Source organism: Peromyscus californicus, unplaced genomic scaffold (assembly GCF_007827085.1).
Source record: "Peromyscus californicus insignis strain IS unplaced genomic scaffold, ASM782708v3 Scaffold_18__1_contigs__length_77618521, whole genome shotgun sequence".
Taxonomy (NCBI): domain Eukaryota; kingdom Metazoa; phylum Chordata; class Mammalia; order Rodentia; family Cricetidae; genus Peromyscus; species Peromyscus californicus.
Window position 1 is genome coordinate 26,012,206 of NW_026294480.1, and position 21,543 is coordinate 26,033,748.

At 40.6% G+C, this 21,543-nt stretch overlaps 1 protein-coding gene across 1 annotated transcript in view; it reads right to left on the reverse strand.

Annotated features, from left to right (window-relative positions):
- Window positions 1-3,478: 3,478 nt before the first annotated feature.
- Golph3 (golgi phosphoprotein 3) overlaps window positions 3,479-21,543 on the reverse strand; it is a 31,098-nt gene continuing 13,033 nt past the window's right edge. Inside the window, exons 2-4 of the mRNA XM_052743099.1 lie at window positions 16,531-16,662; window positions 12,365-12,479; window positions 3,479-5,349 (exon numbers count right to left, since the gene is read on the reverse strand). Coding sequence (XP_052599059.1) covers window positions 4,925-5,349; window positions 12,365-12,479; window positions 16,531-16,662 — 672 coding nt within the window. The 3' untranslated portion in view covers window positions 3,479-4,924. The remainder of the gene's footprint in view (window positions 5,350-12,364; window positions 12,480-16,530; window positions 16,663-21,543) is intronic.

Genomic DNA, 21,543 nt, shown 5'->3' on the forward strand with positions numbered 1-21,543 from the left:
GTGGTGGCACACGCCTTTAATCCTAGCACTCAGAAGGCAGAGGCAGGCAGATCTCTCTGACTTCGAGCCCAGCCCGGTCTACAGAGCAAGTTCCAGGATAGCCAGAGCCACACAAAGAAACCCTGTCTCAAAAAAAAAAAAAAAAAAAAAAAAAAAAACAAGCCGGGCGGTGGTGGCGCACGCCTTTAATCCTAGCACTCGGGAGGCAGAGCCAGGCGGATCTCTGTGAGTTCGAGGCCAGCCTGGTCTCCAAAGCGAGTTCCAGGAAAGGCGCAAAGCTACACAGAGAAACCCTGTCTCGAAAAACCAAAACAAACAAACAAACAAACAAACAAGAAAGAAAGAAGAAAAGAAAGAGAGAGAAAGAAAGAGAGAAAGAGAGAGAGAGAGAAAAGAAAGAAAGAAAGAAAGAAAGAAAGAAAGAAAGAAAGAAAGAAAGAAAGAAAGAAAGAGAGAAAAGAAAAGAAAAGACTGAGAAAACCAACGGTATCACAAACACAGGCTTATGTCCTGGTGAATGAATACATAACAAAGTTCATTACAAAATATGGGTGAAAAACAAGCCAAAATTCACAGAAAAAAATCTGAATCACCAAAAGATACCAAGCAATAGCTAACCCCCTAACAACTAAAACAACTCACTAGTTCTGCAAAAGGCCAAGACTGATGATGCCCTCTACTAATGAGTGCAGAGGGCAACATCCAGGTATTACATCAGCAAGGATCTTAGAAACCAGCCGGACCTGATGTGTTAAATTTTTAATGTTTATTCTTCCACATAGTCTATTTCTGTGAATTTCTCCTACAAAAATCAGAGACATATACAGATGTACTCACAAGACTATATCTAATAACCAAATATAAGAATCTGAATATCCACCGATAGAAGCTAAGCAAAACAATGGAGCCACTCAGACAATGTTTACTCATCAAAGCAAGCTAACTGCATGTCAGTGACACTTGGAGTCTACCCACTATTCTGAGTATAAATGCACAGCGAAATCGAAGATTAGACTGCAAATGTGTCACAATTAAAAACCGTGCTACCATCCATCCACACCTCCCTGAACAACAGCATGCTACGTTAACAATACCACCACTTTCCCAGTGCCGCTCAGACCTGACAGCTCTAACAGGTTTACTCAAGATGGGCTTAGAACTCCAGGACTCGTTGGTCCTAGTCAACAAGATGAAAAGAGAATAGAGTGCTTCAACAGCAACAGCTCTACCATAATACACAATGGAAAGGCCACGGTCGGGAATCAAATGAACTTCATAACGATCTCACGTAAACTTGTGACTCATACTTCCCAGGCTACTGGGCAAGACTGGCCATGCCCGGCAGACATGAATCCTATGACCAACAGACTGAGGGACACTACTCACTAGTCCCATATTTCTTTTGGAGGGTGAGTGATGAAAAGTTAAGGCACTTATAATTATATACTCACCTGGAGCTGGAGAGATGGTTCAGCAGTTAAAAGCACTGGCTGCTCTTCCAGAGGACCTGGGTTCAATCCCTGGTACCCACATGGCATCTCACAACTGTAACAACAGGTCCAGAAGATCCGATACCCTCACACAGACATACACGCAGGTAAATCAATGCACATAAAATAAAAATACGTAAATCACTTAAAAAATTATTTACCGACCAGTTCACAAGTAACAAAAAGGCCTAAATGATAGGATAAATCATAAAGTCCCAGTTAATCCTACCTCAGCAGAGCAGTGACATTCTTGGCCCGATAACATATTTATGGTTCTTCCAAAAACAGCCAATTTCTCGAATCCCTATAATTTAGATAAATTACACCAGCATGTCCTTTATATTGCCTTGAGAACTTTTTGCAGCTACCTGCTGCTCTGGATCTGTCTCTCAGAGAAAAACAGCCCCCTCCTCCTAGTGCCCAAGCAAGAAAGGAAAAACTGGAATTGGATGCCATCCCTGTTTGCTCAGTCGCTTTGGGATCCAAAGTTTGAGTAGCTAGTGGAGGCTGGGACGATCATCTTCTGAGCACTAGAGATAGGATGTCACAAGGACTTCATGGGCAGAGATTGTCCTTACACAGCATGTTAGACCACTGCATCGGCTCAGGTTTTTTTCAGAAAGCTCATCAATTAAACACTGCATGGAAAAGCCAAAAGGAAACAGTAACTGTTCATTCTTAGACACAACAGACATTCACACAGGTCTTACAAAATTCCACTGCCATTGGCATCTTGGGCTAACAGCTTTTGTTACATGAGCAGCAGGAATAATTATTTCCATTAGAGAACCATCATTCTTGCTTTTTAAAAGGCCTGTAAGTGCCAGGCCTGGTGTTGCACTCCTTTAATCCCAGCATTTGGGAAGCAGAGATGGGCAGGTCTCGGAGTTCAAGGCCAGCCTGGTCTATATAGTGAGTTCCAGGATAGTCAAATACATAGATAAAAAATAAGATAAAATAAAAGCTGGGCAGTGGTGGCACATGCCTTTAATCCCTGTACTTGGGAGGCAGAGGCAGGTGGATCTCAGTGAGTTCGAGGTCAGCCTGGTCTACAAAGAGTTCCAGGGACAGTCAGGACTGTTACACGGAGAAACCCTCTCTTGAAAAACCAAAAATTAAAAAAAAAAAAAAGTAGTAATAGTAGTAGTAATAAAATAAATAAATAGAAGAGAGACTTGTAAGCATCAGTCTTTGATGGGAGAAGGTTCCCTTCTGGATCTGGAGCCACTCACAGGCCGAGCCAAGTGTAAATAAACTCCATCCTGAGATACACACAGAGGTGCAGGCCAGACCCCTAATGACTGTCTTTAGGATTATCTGTTACTGATGAAGCAAGTACATTAGAGATACCTATTCCTTCTGCTAGTTTACTTCTAAACCCTTCAAAAGAAATACAGTAAATTTTCACCAAATAAAATAGTGGGGTGGAGAGATGGCTCAGCGGTTAAGAGCACTCACTGCTCTTGCAGAGGACCTGCCCTCGATCAGTTCCCTGCACCACATGGAGGCTCACACCAGATGTACTCTGACAGACATCAAGCACTCTCAAGTACACATACACACATGCAGGAAAAACACATACACATAAAATAACAAAATTAAGTTTTAATTATTTTTTAAATTTCAGTGTACTAGTGTCAGTTTTCAGTATCCATGTTTTAAAACAACAGAAACAAACAGGTTATTCTAATGTCTCCGCCCATGCATCATCATAAAGGGGATGGCAAACTATTACCCACAGCCAGCTGTCTGTCTCTCTACTAGTTTCTTGCCGTTTATTTGTATTGTCAGTGACAGCTTTCATTCAGCAGAACTGAGTTTCCACAACAAACACCATATGCGGCTTGCCAAGTTTAAAGCGTTTCCTAGCCGGCTCTTTGAAGACAGTTTGCCAACCATGCAGTTGAAATGTTACTATGCCATACTAAGTAAAACTTCCCTTGAAGCAAAGAAAAAGACACAAAAATCAAATGACGTGCTCACTCTGATTCAGGCACTTTCAAGATCATAGTTTATTTATTACTTCAGATAAAAAGATAGTATACATATTAGGAAGTCCCTTAAAATTCAACTCTAAAGTTATACGCATCTAGTATTTTTGCATCAAATGTTAACCAAAAGTTTCTAGACACCTGAAAGCCCCACTATTAACATGAACTATGGTAATAAAAAATTTGACATTTAATTTGTTCAATGTATAGTATTTACATTATGAAACCAATGGTACATTAACAGTGATAAAGAATAAAATCAACATTAAAAAGCAGAGGTTTGTAGTCTTACAATGTGCTAATTATCATAATTGTATATAAAATTAAAACATAGCAGAGCTTTCTTACAAAATTCTTAATCATCTGAGTTGCAGTCGTTACTTGCTACCAATTTACATGCAACATCTGCTAGGACTGATATCTGATTTTCTTTTCCTCAAGAAAGGATGAGTAGGTAAATGATATTTTGGAGCAGACATTAATTTACTTGAAGATAGGAAAAAAAGTACTCAAGATTAGTACTGGTCACAAGCCTCTTTCCTACAGAAATCATAAAAACAGGGAGAGTTAAAGAAAAAAAAAATAAAGTCCCAAAAGAGATGTACAGGCACAGTATCACGAGGGGCACAGCTCCAAAGAGCCCTAAACGACCACACATCTTTCCTCAATGATGAGAGGTCAGTTGTGCCATCAAATAACAATCACTGAAGCAAGTGAGGGGCACCAGGTGCACAACTAATTCAATTTTGCAAAGTACTGAGACGAGGCAGAGGTGGCCAGAAGAAGGGGCGATTCATATATAATTCCCAACTATATACAGCATAAATGGAATGCAGCCCATCTCAAACTGGCTCTGTGAAACAACTGGACCTTTATGATTTATAGCTAAAATTATAACAGATTTACACAGGAAGCAAAATCCAGGGGCATTTTATATTACCTATTTACTGTGCTGTTTCAATTGAAAAATAATTTTGCTAAGTATACATCTCAACTGAGGTCTATGTAGAAAATGTCCTAATAGATACAGATATTTACCTTTGGTGCGTTGAAGGCCTTGTTGTGACTTGTCTGAATTGCAGGCAGAACGCCAGGTGAATGTGCACGTGTGGGACAACTCAAGCTGAGGTAATCCAAAGCTGTGCATGAGGTGACTGGAGGGACCCTGGAGTCCAAGTACACCAGAAACCCCAAAGGTAACAGTGAGAATGGCAGGAGGGAATGGAGTGCCAATGTGGCAGTAAGGTTGGTTACGAACAGAAAGAGGAAGGCCTCTCGTACCAGCAGAATCCTGCGTACACACAAAAAGAAATCGCCACCCACCATTTTGTAGAACAAAAGCCAATTATTAGAGTGGGAAAGTACAAACTACAGAAAACCAGAAGTCAATAGAAGAAAAACTACTGGTTCGCATGAGAAAAAGGAAACATTCCATTCTGACAGTTACTTGGTAAACGCAGCTACCACAGCCCATAAAACTTCATTGGTATTGGCCTTCAGACACTCCACTTCTGGGTCTAGGTCGAGAAGCTGCCGTACTCTCTTGGTGGCTAAATCATACTGCTCGTCCAGAAGTGGGGCAAAGGCATTCTCCAAAACATCTGAGGCATGGGCTAGGTAAATGAGGGCCAGCAAGCGCTTGTCCATTCGGTGAGGGTCATTTACCCATTTGTCAAGAACAGCTTCTTGTACCTTCTTGATGAGGCGCTGCTTAATGTTGTTATTGGTGAGAGGGTGTGTCGTCATGTCAAACAGGAGGAAGTTCTGTTTCTCTGTCGTCAGTACACCCTTTTCTACCAGGTTTTTAGCTAATCGTTCCCGTACATTTCTTAACTGATAGTGCAATTTTAATGGATTCCACGTCTCACCTAAGTAAGAACATTCCAGAAGTTAGAAATGGTGGGTATTATTTGCTGAACTACAACAACAACAAATGAACTATCAGACAAGCAAAGGAACTTTAATTCCTGCCCCTTCCCCACTAGATCATGCAGTCCAAGCGCTGGGTTCAAGGCGGGCACCCAGTCTTCTCAGGCACAGCAGTCTTCAAACCACAGCCGCCCTTAATCTAAAAAAGTACTGAACCACACAGTAAGTTTTGTTCTTGCCTGCTCTGGCTGTTAACAAAAAGCAGTCAGTAAGGCGTAATGTAATTGGGGGGGGGGGGGCACACTCACCAGGTGGAGGCAGGAGGATGGCAAGTGTGGAAGCATCTGGGTTACAGGTATACAAAGCATCACAAAGGCCTAAGTTCAACCCTCAATACTACAAAAAGAAAAAAAAAAAAAAAGAAAGAAAAAACAAACAAAAAACACCAAAACCCCAAAACCTCTACAATACAAAAGCAGCAAATTTGTCCCTACCTATCTTCAACAGATGAAAGGAAAATAAAAATAAAGCTCTTGATTATAAGCTATTCCTGAAACTGCCACTAAGACCGTCTGTAAAGACAGTAAAGTTTGTGTGGACAAGGATGAAAAGTAAGATAAAGCTGACCCCTGAAGAGAAAACATTGTTTTGGGTTTTGTTTTATTTTGGAGACAAGGTTTCTCTGTGTCGTCTTTGGTGTCCAGGAACTCACTCCATATACCAGGCTGGCCACAAACTCAGAGATCCACCTGCCTCTACCTCCTGAGTGTTGGGATTAAAGGCGTGGGCCACCACCGCCTAGCATCGTTTTCAGTTCTTAAGTCTGTCGTCTATAGGCCCTTACTTTTATGTTAAACTAAGCATTTCCCATTAAAATCATTTATTTTTCACCCCAGCATGGTGTCACATGCCTTTACTCTACAGACTGGTCTACAAGGCAAGATCCAGGAGAGCCAGGGTTACACAGAGAAACCCTATCTCAAAAGGGGAGAAGGGGAGAGAGGGAGGGAGGGTATGAACAAACCATTTATTTTCTTGTACAAAATTTGGTAAGAAACATAAAAATAGGAGAACTTTGTTTACCTTTCAGATTATATGTGATGAGTTTAACTGTATTTTCCAAATGATCACCAATGAACACATAACTATTTTTTGTAGTTTTGGGAAAAAAAAATACCAAAGTACTTTTCTAAACTACAACACATTAAAAATCAACCTCAATCACCTTTCTTTAGTATAAAGACTCTAAGCTACATTACTGAAACCAGTAAGATGGAGCTATTAAACTTAAAATGTACTTAAATTTTCAGTTCTTCAACTTTACAAGACACATTTTTAAGTACCAAAAGCCATAAGTGGCTGGTCATTAGTTACACACTAGCTAGTACAGAACACTGTTAGCATCATAGGAAGGACTAATGAACTGTGGCACCTGGAATGTATTTCTATTCACATGGCCACAGAAACTATTCTAATTGTATCACCTAACAGTAAAGAATATCCTTGATGGGAGCTCAATGGTTAAGAGCACATGATGCTCCCAGAGGACCAGAGTTTGATTCCTAGCACCCACATCAGGTGCCTCACAGCCACCTGTAACTCCAATTTCCAGGGAAACAATGCCTTATGACCTTTTCGGGCACTTGGTACACATACAAGGACACAAACATAAAATAAAAATTCAAAGACTAGCTGGGCTGTGGTGGTGCACACCTTTGATCCCAGCACTTAGGAGGCAGAGGCAGATGGATCTCAGTGAGCTTGAGGCCAGCCTGGTCTACAAAGTGAGATCCAGGACTGTTAACACAAAGAAACCTTGTCTTGAAAAAAAAACAAGAAAAAATTAAAAGACTATCCTTAACAGCAAAGCAATCCTTGCTGTCATTAGAAATATGTGGAAAATTAATTAAAAGTGACTGTTTGCAGATACTGGTCATAAAGCATTCCAAAACTTTGACTTTCACTGGGATAATGAGACACAGAACTGCCCCAAGTACACTACCTAGAGGCATATCCTAGGGAACAGAGCAGAAATGAGGATTCCAAGCACAGCACAGCAGCCACCCTGACTCAGTCACTCTGCCCAAGTCTGTGGTCAATGGTCAAGATAGCTAAAGCAGCTGAACGAAACGAGGCAGAGTACAGACAGTCCAGAGACCTGCACTATATTCTAAAGTCTCAGAAAACAAAGCCACACAAGTCGAAGTGAGGAACTGCGAAGCTAAGCAAAAAGACAAATACCAAAAAGCTAGACAGCGCCAAGAGTTTTCAGAGAGGTGAGAAAAATCTCAATACCAAACTAAGCTGAGGGGAAAGGCCTGAGTGTCCAGGACATAAAGGGACCCAAAAAGACCACACTTTAGAACAAGGCTGAACTAGTCTCAAGTGAAAACTACTCTAGACCTGTACTATCCAAGCTTTAAAGCATGATCCACAAGTAACTTAAATGTCTGTCTACCAAAGCAAAAGCCAACACTGTTCCCCTTCGGGGAAGGGAGACAATACTGAGATTGAATTCAGGACCTCCCACATGCTAGGCAGGTACCCTAAAAATCAAAACACTCTTTAGACCAAGTTAAGCACTTAACAATCTAATATTCACAATGCTGAGTGTTCAATTTTAAAACAGTAACAATAACAAACCACATTAGATTTGCAAAGAACAAAATGTGCCCCAAAACTAATAGGAAATGGAAATAGCCAAAGATGAGAAAATCAGCAGACAAGGATTTTTAAAGAGAGCTAGTACAACATCTACATAATTTAAAGGAAATGTGCACAAAATGGGAACTATTTCTTAGAAAGAATAAATTATCTGGGACAGCCTTTTATTACATTATTTGGTATGTATTTGTGTGCACATGTACATGACTCAAATGTGGAGGTCAGAGGACAGTTTGCAGGAGTTAAGTTCTTTCTTTCCATCATGTGGAATCAAACTCAAGTTCAGGTCGTCAGACTTGGCAGTAAGTACCCTTAACCTCTGAACCTCTCACTGGCCCATAGAAGAGTCATTACAATTTTACAATTTACTTTGGAAAAGGAGTTAAAGTATATGATAAAAGGCTGGTACTATGAATTACTAATAATTAAGACCATTTTATGCATTTAAAGAAAAGCATTTCAAATAAAAAGTGACAATAAATCAGTGTCTGCAAGTGCATGCGGGCTCAAGCGCGCTCATACACACACAAAAAAGCAAGTTACTTGATAAGGTAGTATTTACAATATTCTTGGGAATCATAGTATTATATATATATATATATATAAAATCAAGAATATAAACATTAAGACTTAATTCTAATCTTCTAGGAATTACAATTAAGTGAGAGAAACCTTCATAATTTACTGGCTTAGAATAAATTGGGAATGGGGCCCTAAGAACAAAATGAGGCATTAGAAATGATTTAATTTTAAGGGTTATTTCTAAGGAAGGAGCTACATCCAGACTTCCAGAAAGAACAAACATCTAAGAATGGAAGAAACAGCACAAGTGCACAGCAGTGATGACCTTCGTTCCAAGGTCTTAGGAATTCCAACTTTAGTGTCTACCTATCACCTGACAGCTGGGGTTTGGATTTTACTGTTTCCTAATGACACTGTCAGGAAGGCAGACAACCCTAAGCTACAATCAGACAAGATATATCAGCTGACTTTGGAGAATTCAGATTAATACAACATAGGATGACAACCATTTATATAAATACTTAAAAATCTATATTTGAATTTCACAACTAGCTATGACTACACTAATCTCTACGTTATCAAAGACATACTATCTCCTAGCAACACTAGCTAGTCAGGTATTACTGTCTGAATACACTAACATTTTCACAGAACTACAGTGCAATACAACTGTGTTCTGACAGTCTGTCGGACAGGCCAGGCCTCACCCTCCAGACATCTTGGCCGTCCATCTATTCCCGAACACTGAACTCAGGGAGGCAGGCTTGGCAGCAGCGCCTGCTTGTATGCTGAGCCTTCTCACTGGCCCACTCTAATCCTTCTGAAAAGGCACACTTCCTTTTGTGTGTAGAAATTTTACCTTTTAAAGGTCTAATCAAAAGTCTTCCTTCAACTTCTATGATTCCTCAGATTTTTTTTTCTGAACTACCAAACTTTTAGAGAGCCCTAAGTAGTAAATTATTAGACACGTAGGCGGCCTTTGAATATATTTTAAAATCACTCCAATCTGCAATGTTTCTTTTACGTTCACAGCACCTAGGTCAGTACTATGCACCACTGCATTCAGACAGCACACCACACTTTTCCGTTGCTGATACTTCTACAACGCTGGGCAGGGCGGGCATCAAATCCAGAGTCATGCACATTCTAGATCCTTAAGGACAGACCTCTGATGAGGAAGACTTTCAAACAATTGAAATTTCAAAAGAAAAAAAAAATGTTCTCACCACCAAACTGGCCACAGGCCTACAAACTTCAATGCACAGACTGGACGGCTCTGTGAGGAAAGCCACTCACAGCCAGTCATGACAACTGGCTCAACACGCCTGGGCTCACATGGCGAAGGAGAGGGCTCTTGCACGTTGTCCTCTGACCTCTACCCTGGCCCAGGGCACACTCACCCCTCCCATACACACTAAGATAAACAAACATAATTTTAAAAACTTAGTTATTAACCAACCAGCTGAAATCTGGTCCATTTACTCAACAGGAAGCAGGTGAATGTTTTTCTCCTGGGCCTTGTGCATGGAACTCCATCACTAAGATCCAACCAGAACCACTGTTCCCACACTAGCAATGGGCTTTGTTTTCTGCTCCCAAGCTGGATCCCCTTCTCTCATGTCAACATGGCAACTCTTTCCTAATATGTCCAGGGCCATAATAGTATACAGCAGTGATAACTGGTGTTCATATGTCAACCCACCAAATGAGTGACTCTTTGATGGGAAGCCCCACCTGGCAAGGCCAGGAGGTTACCGACTATGAATGACCAGTTGCTCCTTGTATTTCTCTCATGTGCTACTCCATTTCTTCCCTAAGACCTGCATTCCTTCCTTAAGAACAGCTGTATCTCCCCATTTACCATGCATTTCCATGTAATGTGTACCATGCATTTCCATGTAATGTGTAACATGTAATCTCATGATTACATCTCAATCTTATGGGCACACATAAGTGTGGATAGTCAAGAAGATGTTTTATTTAACTGTATAATTTTGATTAATAAACATACTAAAATATGCTTCATAACTATATCTATTGTTCCATGTAGACTGTAGACGCTTAGAAGTCTTGCTCTCCATCCTTAGCCACTGACAAGACAATTGGCCAAACAAAGTGTCCTCATGAACTTTCACAGAGTGGAATTGCAGGTACCTAAGCCCTTCAAAGAATTATAGTGAGCTAGAAGTGACAGTGCAGGTGTCTGGCCTTGTTCTATCTTCTATATTGTATATCTTATATTCAAGAGATCAATGGCACCTATGTTGCCTTAAGCTTCCTCCACAATTAACATTCTGCATATACTTCTCCACCAGTTTTTAATGCAAGCTTTTAGGTTTAGTAGACCAACTCTTTATATTATTTTTTTAATTATTTTTTATTTTTATTTAAGATTTATTTATTATGTATACAGTGTTCTGTCTGCATGTATACCTGCAGGCCAGAAGAGGGCACCAGATCTCATTATAGATGGTTGTGAGCCACCATGTGGTTGCTGGGAATTGAACTCAAGACCTCTGGAAGAACAGCCAGTGTTCTTAACCTCTGAGCCATCTCTCCAGCCCCAACTCTTTATATTATTAATCACATATTCTTTGCCTCTTCCTCAGACCTCTCATTGGTTCATTTTCTTCCCTTTTTTAACCCTTGCAGCTATCCCTTTAAGAGACAGCCAAAACTTTTACAACCTAGAGCTGTTGTCAGTCACTAAGCTGACCAAGTCTTTGCTACGTGTGACTTCTATGGCATCTTCAAAGAAAGAATGCCTGTGTTCCTGAGATATGACTTTGGAAGCTTTTTTAAAATTACTAACAAGTTGCTAATGAATGTGTGTGTGCATATATACACACGCACATGTCTGGGATTTTGTAACAGCAGGAACAGAGGAGTAAGGATGTAGAAGGACTAAGAATGGAGAAGAAACAAAGGGCAGGAGAAGAATGAAGAGCACTGGCCCATGTGTATGAAATTATTATAGCAATCTTTCACTGTTCCCTCACTCCTGGAAGCATTTCTTTTATGGAACTGTAGGTAGGGGTTAAGGGCAGATACCTTACCCCTACACTAATATATTCCTACTAATAAGATCTGCTAAACACAACATTCTGACATTTATAGCCAATCTAAAAACATGCGATATTGTTTAAATATCTGCCTCATGAATTCTGACCTAATCTAATCCAATGGACATCCTACTGTATGTCAATACTCTGGGAGAAAGCTTACAGAATCTCTTCAAAGCTCACTCCAGTGAGAGGTACACAACAGCAGTTCAAGCTGAAAACCAAGTTCAGTCAGCAGCCATACAATGTTAACTAGTTAAGTACAACCACCTTAACCTATCAACCCAACCCCACAGGACAATACTGGTTTGGGTATATGCACTGTCAAAGGAAATCCAGTGATCCAAGACACTGACCAAGCCCAATGAGCCCTGGTATACGTAAGATCAAGAGATAGTTTATAGTTTATGAAGTCCACTTTAACCATAGTAAACTGTGCCAATAATTCTGACACATGATTGGAGACAGGCATGGTGGTACAGGCCTTTAATTCCAACACTCAGGAGGCAAAGGCAGGTGGATCTGAGTTGTAATTCAGCCAGGGCTATCGAGTGAGGAGACCTTGACTCAAAACAAACAAAAGATGAAAGCTTGAAGGAAGACTATTCCATCTTATTTAGTATCTGCTCTCTCATGTAAAAGGAGGTAAGAATTTTTTTAATTATCATCCCCACCACCATTTTTCATAATTAAAAACAAAAACAAAAACAAAAAAAACTTCTCTAAGCAGAACTCGATGTTAATACTTGTTAATACATCAGCTTACCACTAAGTAACTCAATCCAGTTTTGGACTGTCTCTGGAGGCTGCGTCTCCTTAACATGCTTTAGAGCTTCGTCAAGAAGAACATCCCCTGTTGGAGCATCCGATTTACAGATCACCTAAAACATAAGCAGTCAGAAATGATCCAATGGTACCTTCTTCCCTCATAAACTCATTAGATGAAAAACAAACAAGTATGCATATTTCGTGCTGAGACTTTACAATTACAGTAATTCTAGTTGACACTGAACCTTGAGTTATTTAATGCAGAAATTCATTCATTAAAACATTCTGAGACCCAGAAACAGAACTCTATGGAAGAGTTCACACAGTAAAGGCATTTTACATAGGTAACAAAATGAATTTTCTCAAAAAAATGTCACTAAGGAAACTTTGACAAACTGGAGCAAAAGAGCAAAATTAAGAACTGGCTCCCATGAGCACAGATTAATAAAGACATGAAGGGGAAGGACGGTTTTAGGAGTAAGAAAGCTTTTTTTTTTTAATGCCACTGCTAGCGGGGCCTTAATGATTATGTAAAATTACTCCATCTCCAGCACCAAGAGGGTGAGGATGGGAGGGGGCCAAGAACAGACTCTACACCTGTAATTAAAACCTGCATGGGGTTAAAGTCTTCATGTGAAAGGGTGCTCAAGAGTTCAGCACACTGGCTGCTCTTCCAGGACTCGAGTCGATTCCCAGCACCAGCTCACAGTCAGCTGTAACTCCAGTTCCAGGGAATCCAACACCTTCTTCTGGCCTCTGTAATTACAGCATGCATGTGGTGCATAGACACGCATGCAAACAAAACACCAGACACGTAAAACAAATAAACCTCAAGAACAAGAGTGGAAAATCCTGGGGGGTGAGTAGGAAAGCAGCCCACACTGCCACACTTCCCAGTCACCTTAGATTCCCATGGGCTTCACTCAGTTATCTCCTAAGAAACACATTTCTAGTTGAAATTCTGTAGTACCAAAATTCAATCTACTACAGTATCTTAGAGTGGCTATTAAAAATGTTAAATACCAATGTTCTCTCATACTTTTCTTCAAAAAGGTGCCCTTCATTTTTTTTTTTGGCTGAATCTCACAAAAGATTAAAATATATAAGATCTTATTCTTCAGGATTATACAAGAAAAATATATAACCACAATGTCAACCATAAATCTAACCTTAAGGAAATGAAAAAAGTGAAATTAATTTTTAAATATTGGATTTAACCCAATATAGCCAAAAATTGGCCCATAATAGATATTTGTTTGAAAGCTGAGCTATTTAGTGTTTCCACCAATACTTTTTTCAAAAATCCAGTATGTTTTTTATAGTACAGCTCAATTTTCAATAGTGGCATGATTGCTATGCTGGACAGTGCAGATCCCAGAAATATTCAAACTGCCCATTCCATAGTACTTAGTTAGACCAAAGTTCATGGGAGAGAAAAGGATCGTCAGGGGAAGTTCTTGCACATGGTGTGAGGCCATCCACCACAGTACTGGCACCCTACCAGTGGTCACACATGCACACCAACCTCCCTCTGCAGCCATCAATTGCTCCTCAACTGGGGGTGGAGCCTCATGAGACCTCTCCACTCCATGCTGGGATGCTGACTGGCTTCATCTTGTGCAGGTAACCACAGCTGCTGTGAGTCTGTGAGTGCATGAGGGAAACACTTTGGGCCCCTTTCAGGCCAGTGCTCCATACTGAGTTCTTCAGGAGGCAAATCTTACTACATTTCATTGCCCCTGCTCAAAACGAATCAAAGATTCAAACAAGTTCTAAATTCCTTTAAAATTTCAATAACAGCCAGGCAGTGGTGCTACACGCCTTTAATCCCAGCACCTGGGAGGCAGAGACATATGGACAGGTGGATCTCTGAGTTTCCGAGGCCAACCTGAACTACAGAGTGAGTTCCAGGACATCCAGAGCTACAGAGATAAACCGTCTTGAAAAGCCAAAAAAAGAAAAAAAAAAAAAAAAAAGAATTTCAAGGTATGTGTGACTTTGAAATAAATATGCTCTATTTCAATAAATTCTTGCTACATCCAAGACAGAAAAGGTGGAAAGATAAAACAAGACCTCTGAGGAAATGCATTATATAGATAAAAGAGTTCCCAAAGGCCTCAGGGCTTTCAGAGAAAAACGTTCGATTCATACAAGAAACCCCACTGGAGCTGCAACCTTGGGACAGAGAGGCCCGAGGTCAGTTGTGCAGCAGTGACATGGTACGAGGTTGGAGGGGGGTAATGAGGACATGTGGGCAGAACCTATAGAACAAGAGGGAAACAACCAAAAGCCGAGGGAGCGGCTATAAACAGAGTCTCCCTTAAAGCCTTTGAGAAAACAAATCAACTACTCTCCTAACTCTGGTCTCCAAAACTGAGAAACTTCTTTGTGGCTGAAAGTCACTATGGCTGTCATTTGTCAAAGTGGCTTTAAAATGAATAAAAACAGAGTGGTGTAACACGCCTTTAATCCCAGCACTCAGGAGGATCTCTGCAAGTTTGAGGCCAGCCTAGTATACATACTAGGCTCCAGGACAGATGGGGCGACAGAGAGACACTGTCTTTAAAAAAAAAAAAAAAAAAAAAACTAAAAAACTAAAAAAGTTGACTTCCAGGAACAGAAGTAAAAAATGGGGAAAAACAGCTACCTTTGGACTTCTAACTATGACTGTCTTAAGTAAATCAGCAATTACTTTTAAAATTTAACTTACTAAATCATATAAATATTTTCCAACAACCTTCCCTTCTTCACATTCCTCAGAACTAAACTGACTTAGTAAGTTTCTCAACTGTTTCCCAGAGTCTAGCACAGTTCATGACGTATTTAAACACTGGATGCAAAATGACTGGAGGACAGACTATCACCAGTCGATGGCTCTTGCTTATGCGTAGCACAACACTGACTCCTGTTAGCACAATCTTTTTACTCAGGACTCTAAGGGAAAGGTCCTAAATACTAAGCTGTGTATGCATCCTACTGATAACTACAATGACAGCCTCCTCACGATGCTTTTCTCCTAAGTTTTTCTCCTGCTATGGTTGCAGACAAACAAACAAAACTGTAACCTGTTTTATGATATAGTTATCCAAAAGAGCAATCTGTTCAATTCCCTCAATGCTAGCTCGCTTGTCTTAACGGCAAAGGGCTGGCTTTACCACAGAGATGCTCTAAGAGTGTTTCTATGGTGTCAGCCTGTTTCTAATCTCAGCAATTCAGGGACTGTCAGAAAATCTAAATTCAAAGCCTGCATAAGCTACACAGCAAGACTGTCTCAAACAAATACGTCCGCGTTACTCCACCTACCCAGTAGTAAGCTCAAACACAGGCCCTCACACACACTAGGGGAGCACTCACTCTTAGCTGAATTCACTCCAATCCAGCAATGATACTACCTGCATGTAACTTTCATTAACACATTAACAGCATGCCTTCTTATAAAATTATCATTCTCTGGCTTAGCAGTCGGAAAGTTCAGAGTAAGGAATGAAGCACAGGCTTGTAATCTTAGTGCTCTGGAGATGGAGGCAGGAGATCTCCAGGTCAAGGCCAGCATGAGCTACATAGTGAGTTCCAAGTCAGCCTTGGTTAAAAAGTGAAGACTCTTGTCTTAAAAAACTAAAAGGCAACAAGATGTTTGGTTCTGGCCTAACTTTTGGATTTATAATACAATTACTAAAGAAAAAATGGTTTTGAAAAACCAGGTTTTAAAATAACATGCCTGAAGTGTAGAACAGACTGGAAGAGAAACAGTTTTGAATAGTTAAGTTTGAGACTAAAGTTAAAAATCCAAAAACTAGAGTATATATTTCTGTTCTACCAACAGAAATGCCTACCTACACCTTCACTGTGGAGAAGAGACAGAAAAAGCAATTGCAGTCTTCCAAAAAGATGGATGTCCTATGAGTAATTAATTTGCACAAAACTTCTGAATTTTTCTCAAGTTCTCTCAAGGTCTTCAGAAGCCAATAAAATGGGGCATCTTCCTACGATGCAGTGGTCATCGATCCTGAAAGTGCCTGACAGCCTTTTTCACATATGCAAAGAACCAGAAAAACCCAGAATGCCATCCAGTAGAGACAATTTTAAACTATTTAAACATTTTAAAACTATTAGAAATATCATCATTATACAGGGGGGAGGGGTATTATCTAGAAGTCCTCTTACCTTTCTTGTTAAAAGACTTTTTCTTCTCATTCCACAAGCCTCTAGTTGTAACCTTCCTCTCAAGGCTAATTCAATTAACATACAGCCTCGCAATCCAGATGATATACAGTCATTCCAAAATGATGTGTAACCCTATTTAAAAAGAACAAAAACAAAACAGCCAATTTACCTTGACTTAAACGTAGAAATAGCTTTAGCCAAAGCCATTTTGAGTACTAAATGTGTACACCACACGTGTACTAAGCTTTTTCTTTTAGGCCACCAACCAGCTCCCAAACCATGACATCAAGACTTACTAGCTTTGAATGTCCGGCCTTAGCTCTTTCCTTGTTAGCTCTTATAACTTGGCCTGTTTCTCTTCTTCTACGTTTTGCTTTGAGGCTTTTTTACCTTTTCTTTCTGTGTGTCCTACACCTGTCTAGCTGGCTAGCCACTGCCTGGTTTCTGGCTCCAGGAGTGTCCTCTTTTTCCCTCATTCTCTCCTCCCCCTCCTCCTCTCACTCAAGCCTAGAGTTCTCCTTCTATTTATTCTCTCTGCCCACCAGCCCCGCCCAGCTCTCTCCGCCTAGCTACTGGCCGTTCAGCTCTTTATTAGACCAATCCAGTGCACCTTAGGCAGGTAAGGTAAAACAAATGTAACACATCTTTACATCATTAAACAAACACTGCATAAACAAGTAAGTGCAACACATCTTTACACAGTTAAAGTAATATTGTTAAATATTGCCTAGTTAAAACAATATTATACAACACAACGTCTTTTTATAACAAAACACTAAAACTGTACTTAGTATATTGTTAAACAAGGTCTGAGGGAGGGCTGTCTTTTACCACACGTTCATATGGTTCATATTACATATGGATAAACAAGAAATAACTTTAGAGTCAAGCCAGGCAAGGTAGCACATGCCTGTGATTCTAGCACTGAGGATATGGAGCATTTGAATAGCTCAAGAGTTCAAGGTGAGGGCTGGAGAGATGGCTCAGAAATGGAGTACTTATGCCCTTACAGAGAACTGGAGTTCAATTCCCAGTACCTACATGGTGGCTCAAAACTGTAACTCCACTTCCCAGGGACCCAAATCTCTCTTCTGGACTCCTTGGCACCAAACATACACATAGTGCAGGCATGCATGAAAGCAAAACATCCATACACACAAAATAAATTAAAATTTTTCAATAAATAAAAATGAAAATAGAGTCCCAGCAATGGTGGCTCATACCTCCAGCATTCAAGCTGATCTGGGCTACACAGGGAAGGCTTCCTGTACTCTGCCAGGTCAAAGTGATCAACCCATTTTTAAGAGGATGGCTGACCATCGGAATTCATGGAACTTCACTAATAAATGTGGAGACCCTCAATGTTGTGGATTATTATTTTAAGGTGTGTTACAGTTGTTTATGCTGTGGAACATTTGCTTAATGATGCAAAGATGTGTTACATTCTTTTATGTTGCATTTGTTTAACAATGTGAAGCTGTGTTACTATGCCTGTCTAAAACACCTGATGGTCTAATAAAGAGCTGAAAGTCCAATATCAAGGCAGGACGAAGGATAGGTGGGGTGGCAGGCAGAGAGACATAGGAGAAATCTGGGAGGAACAAGAAGAAAGAACAAGAGAACAAGGAGAGGATGCTAGGGGCCAGCCACATAGTAAGAGTAAAAGAAAAATATACAGAAGAAAAAGATAAAAGCCCTGAGGCAAAAGGTAGACAGGATAATTTAAATTTTAAAAAAGCTGGCAAGAAACAAGCCAAGCTAAGGCTGAACATTTGTAAGTAAGAATAAGTCTCCATGTGCAATTTATTTGGAAGCTGGGTGGCAGGCCCCCCAAAAGAGTAAAAGCCAACAACAACACCCCAACTACCACCTTTTGTTATTGTTGCTGGTTTTTTGATACAGGGTTTCTGTGTGTCCTGGCAGTCTCGGAATTCACAAAGATCTGCCTGCCTCTGTAGTAGGATTAAAGGCATGCGCCATCACCGCCAGGCTCAAACTACCACATTTAATGAGGGTTTTTTTTTTGTTTTTTGTTTTTTTAGAAAGAGAGCATTTAGATAAAGGGAACTAAGGGGGGAAAAGCGGAGATAGTTCTGTCAAGGCATGATGGCACATACCTTTTAATCCCAATGCTCAGGAGGCAGAGGCAAGAAGCAGGTGGATCTGTCATCTATGTAGACCAGCATCTGTCTACACGGTGAGATCCAGGGCAGCCAGAACTGTAATGGAACCAGTAACTGATAGAAATCAAATAAGATCTGGAGCAGTTAAAGTCTTGGGAAGCCTGGGAATTAATTCCACATGAAATTACATTACAGCTGTGTGGTTCTCACACACAAATGGGTTCCTAGGTAAAACACCACAGTATAGGCAGAGTGCACTTCATGAAGTAGAGTGGGTGTGGTGAGTACACCAGTCTGAAAATGCTAGCTGGACAGAGTTAGCAGTTTACCTTTGATGGTGGATAGCAGAAGGCTAAATGTGACTGTCCCAACCGTTCTTATGTTATGAGTCTCCCAGATATGTCAGCAAAACAAGGTCTTTACTATGGAGTTCAGGGTTACTTTTTATGAAAACCCAGGTATCTCACATAGGAAAGTAGATGAATGGGAAAAAAATTCTGTGCCAAAGTTTCTGGGGTTTATCAGAAATAAACAAGATAGATGAAGCCAACAAAAACAGAGCAAGCAACAGAGTAGTCCAGTGTTTTTGATAACCTCCTAGTAAAACCCTTATCACAAAAGCATGATCAGGAATTACCAGAGGGAAGTTTTTGGTTTTTGGTTTTTAAAGGTCAAGTAAAACAGACCCAAAAGAACAGTGAGGGCAGTATAACTGACCAGATAACAATGCTGCCACATGGGATTGGGTATCTTAGGGGAAAAGTGAATCCGGAGAGTACCAAGTGACTGCAACCAACCTCAGTCAGCCCAGTTCACCAATGAATCCACAACACAGTCTAGACCACAAGTTAGCAGGGGAAGCGCTCAGTCAGGAGCTAGAGAAACACTTGGCCTTGTTTCTCTAAAAAAGGAATTACAAGAGCCTACTGGAGGACTATATACTCAGAGCATGTTTTATGTGTGTCTCAGCAAAAACCTTTCCTCTCTCCAGCACAGCAAGCCAGCCACTTTTAATAAAGGAGCTACAATCTGTGGAAAAGAATAGTAACTGGCAGTATCAAGCAGCCACATTTTTAGTTCAAAAGGTAAAACTAGCTGTGTTTACATATACAGCTGTGAGAGAATAAACAATCAATGATGTATCCAGGTAGTACCCAACTCTAACTCCTGGAAGCTAAAGGACCAATTCAACCTTAATGAGGTTTGAAATTCTCTAATCAGTAATGAAGGAGGCATCTTTGAGGCTCAGTCCAACACAAGGGAATAGAGCAGTAAGAGTCAAACTCAAGAGAGTACTTACGGTGATATTTTATTTGTGCTGAATGTGATTTTATTTGTATGTTAATAAATAAAGTTCCCTGGGGGTCAGAGCTAATAGCAAGCCATAGCAGAGGTCTGGCAGTGGTAGCACACTCCCTTAATCCTGATCACACGACAGGCAGGTCTCTGTGTGTTCAAGGATACCACCAGCATGGAGACACACGCCTTTAATCTCAATACCAACCACAGAGACCTAGAGGTCTGTATAGACAGGCAGTGATGAGGAGGTCATGTGGTTGGGTTTACAACCAATAAGAAGGCAGAACAGAAAGTCAATAAAAAGACAGATACACAGGAAGTAGGTCTCTTTCTGGGGGAAGGACGGCAGTGAAGAGTAAGAAAGGGTTTTAAGTCTCAGCTCTTAGCTACTGCTCTGACCTCTTGGGCTTTTAACTCTGCATTTGGCTGTGTTTTTCATTTAATAAAACCGTTACATCTACAAGTACTGGCTTATCAGCTAGCTGTTGATGAAGCACCAGCAACTGCCAGAGAAACCAATGGGCTGTAAGACAGTGCCTCTCACCACCTCACTCATCCTGTACAAGATAACTCAGACCTGAGTTCAGTCAGAGGAACTTTAAGATTGGGAAGGACAGATATTCCAAGATAAAGTGGGTTATTTATGTATTACCCCTCAAGAATCCAGGCATGGCAAGGGTCCAGAATAGGACAAAGCATACAACAGAGCATGTCAGAGATCCTGTGCTGGTCAGGTGAGATGCCAGCAAACCTAAAACAGGCCCACTCAAAGTCCCAGCATATGCAGCTCAACACTCTGTCCAGCTGTCTTTAATAACTACCAATGCCCTGATAGTTAATTCATGTGTGAGAGTTTTCACATGCAAGTACATATGTGCACTATGTGTGCTTTGTGTCTGATGAGGCCTGAACTGGAGTCACAGATGGTTGTGAACGGCCATGTGGGTGCTGGGAACCTAACCGAGGTCCTCTGGAAGAGCAGGAACTAAGGTTCCATTTCTTTTCTTTTGTTCCTCCTTCCCTTCCCTCCCTCCCTTCTTTTTAATGTGCGTGTCCTAATCCCAGCACTCAGTAGGCAGAGGCAGGCAGAGTTCAAGGTCAGCCTGGTCTACATAGAAAATTAGGCCAGCTGGGCTAACATAGGGAGACCTTGACTCAATTTTAAAGAAACAAAGGAGGGGAAGACTGGCAAAAAGAAGAAATGCAAATTCGCTGGCACAATTTACAACTTACGCTGTAGAATGTAAGTTACATTACCTTTTTTTAGTACATAGTATTCTGTATGCACAGAAACACTGATCTGGTCACTTATTATAGTAAAACAAGAAAACAATCTAAAAGTAAATAAAAATAAATTCAGCATCTGCCAAACATTTTGCTATTGGATCACTTTTATTTACTGCATGCAGGTAACACCCTGCCGAATACTGTAACTGTCTAGGAACCAGGTTTTTAAGTCCTCGTACAGCAGAGTTGAGGAGATGGAACAGTGGTTAAGAGCTCTTTCCAGAGGACTTGAGTTTGGTCCCCAACTACCTACTACATCAAGTCATGTACAACTAACTACCTCTAATTCCAAGACTATCCAATA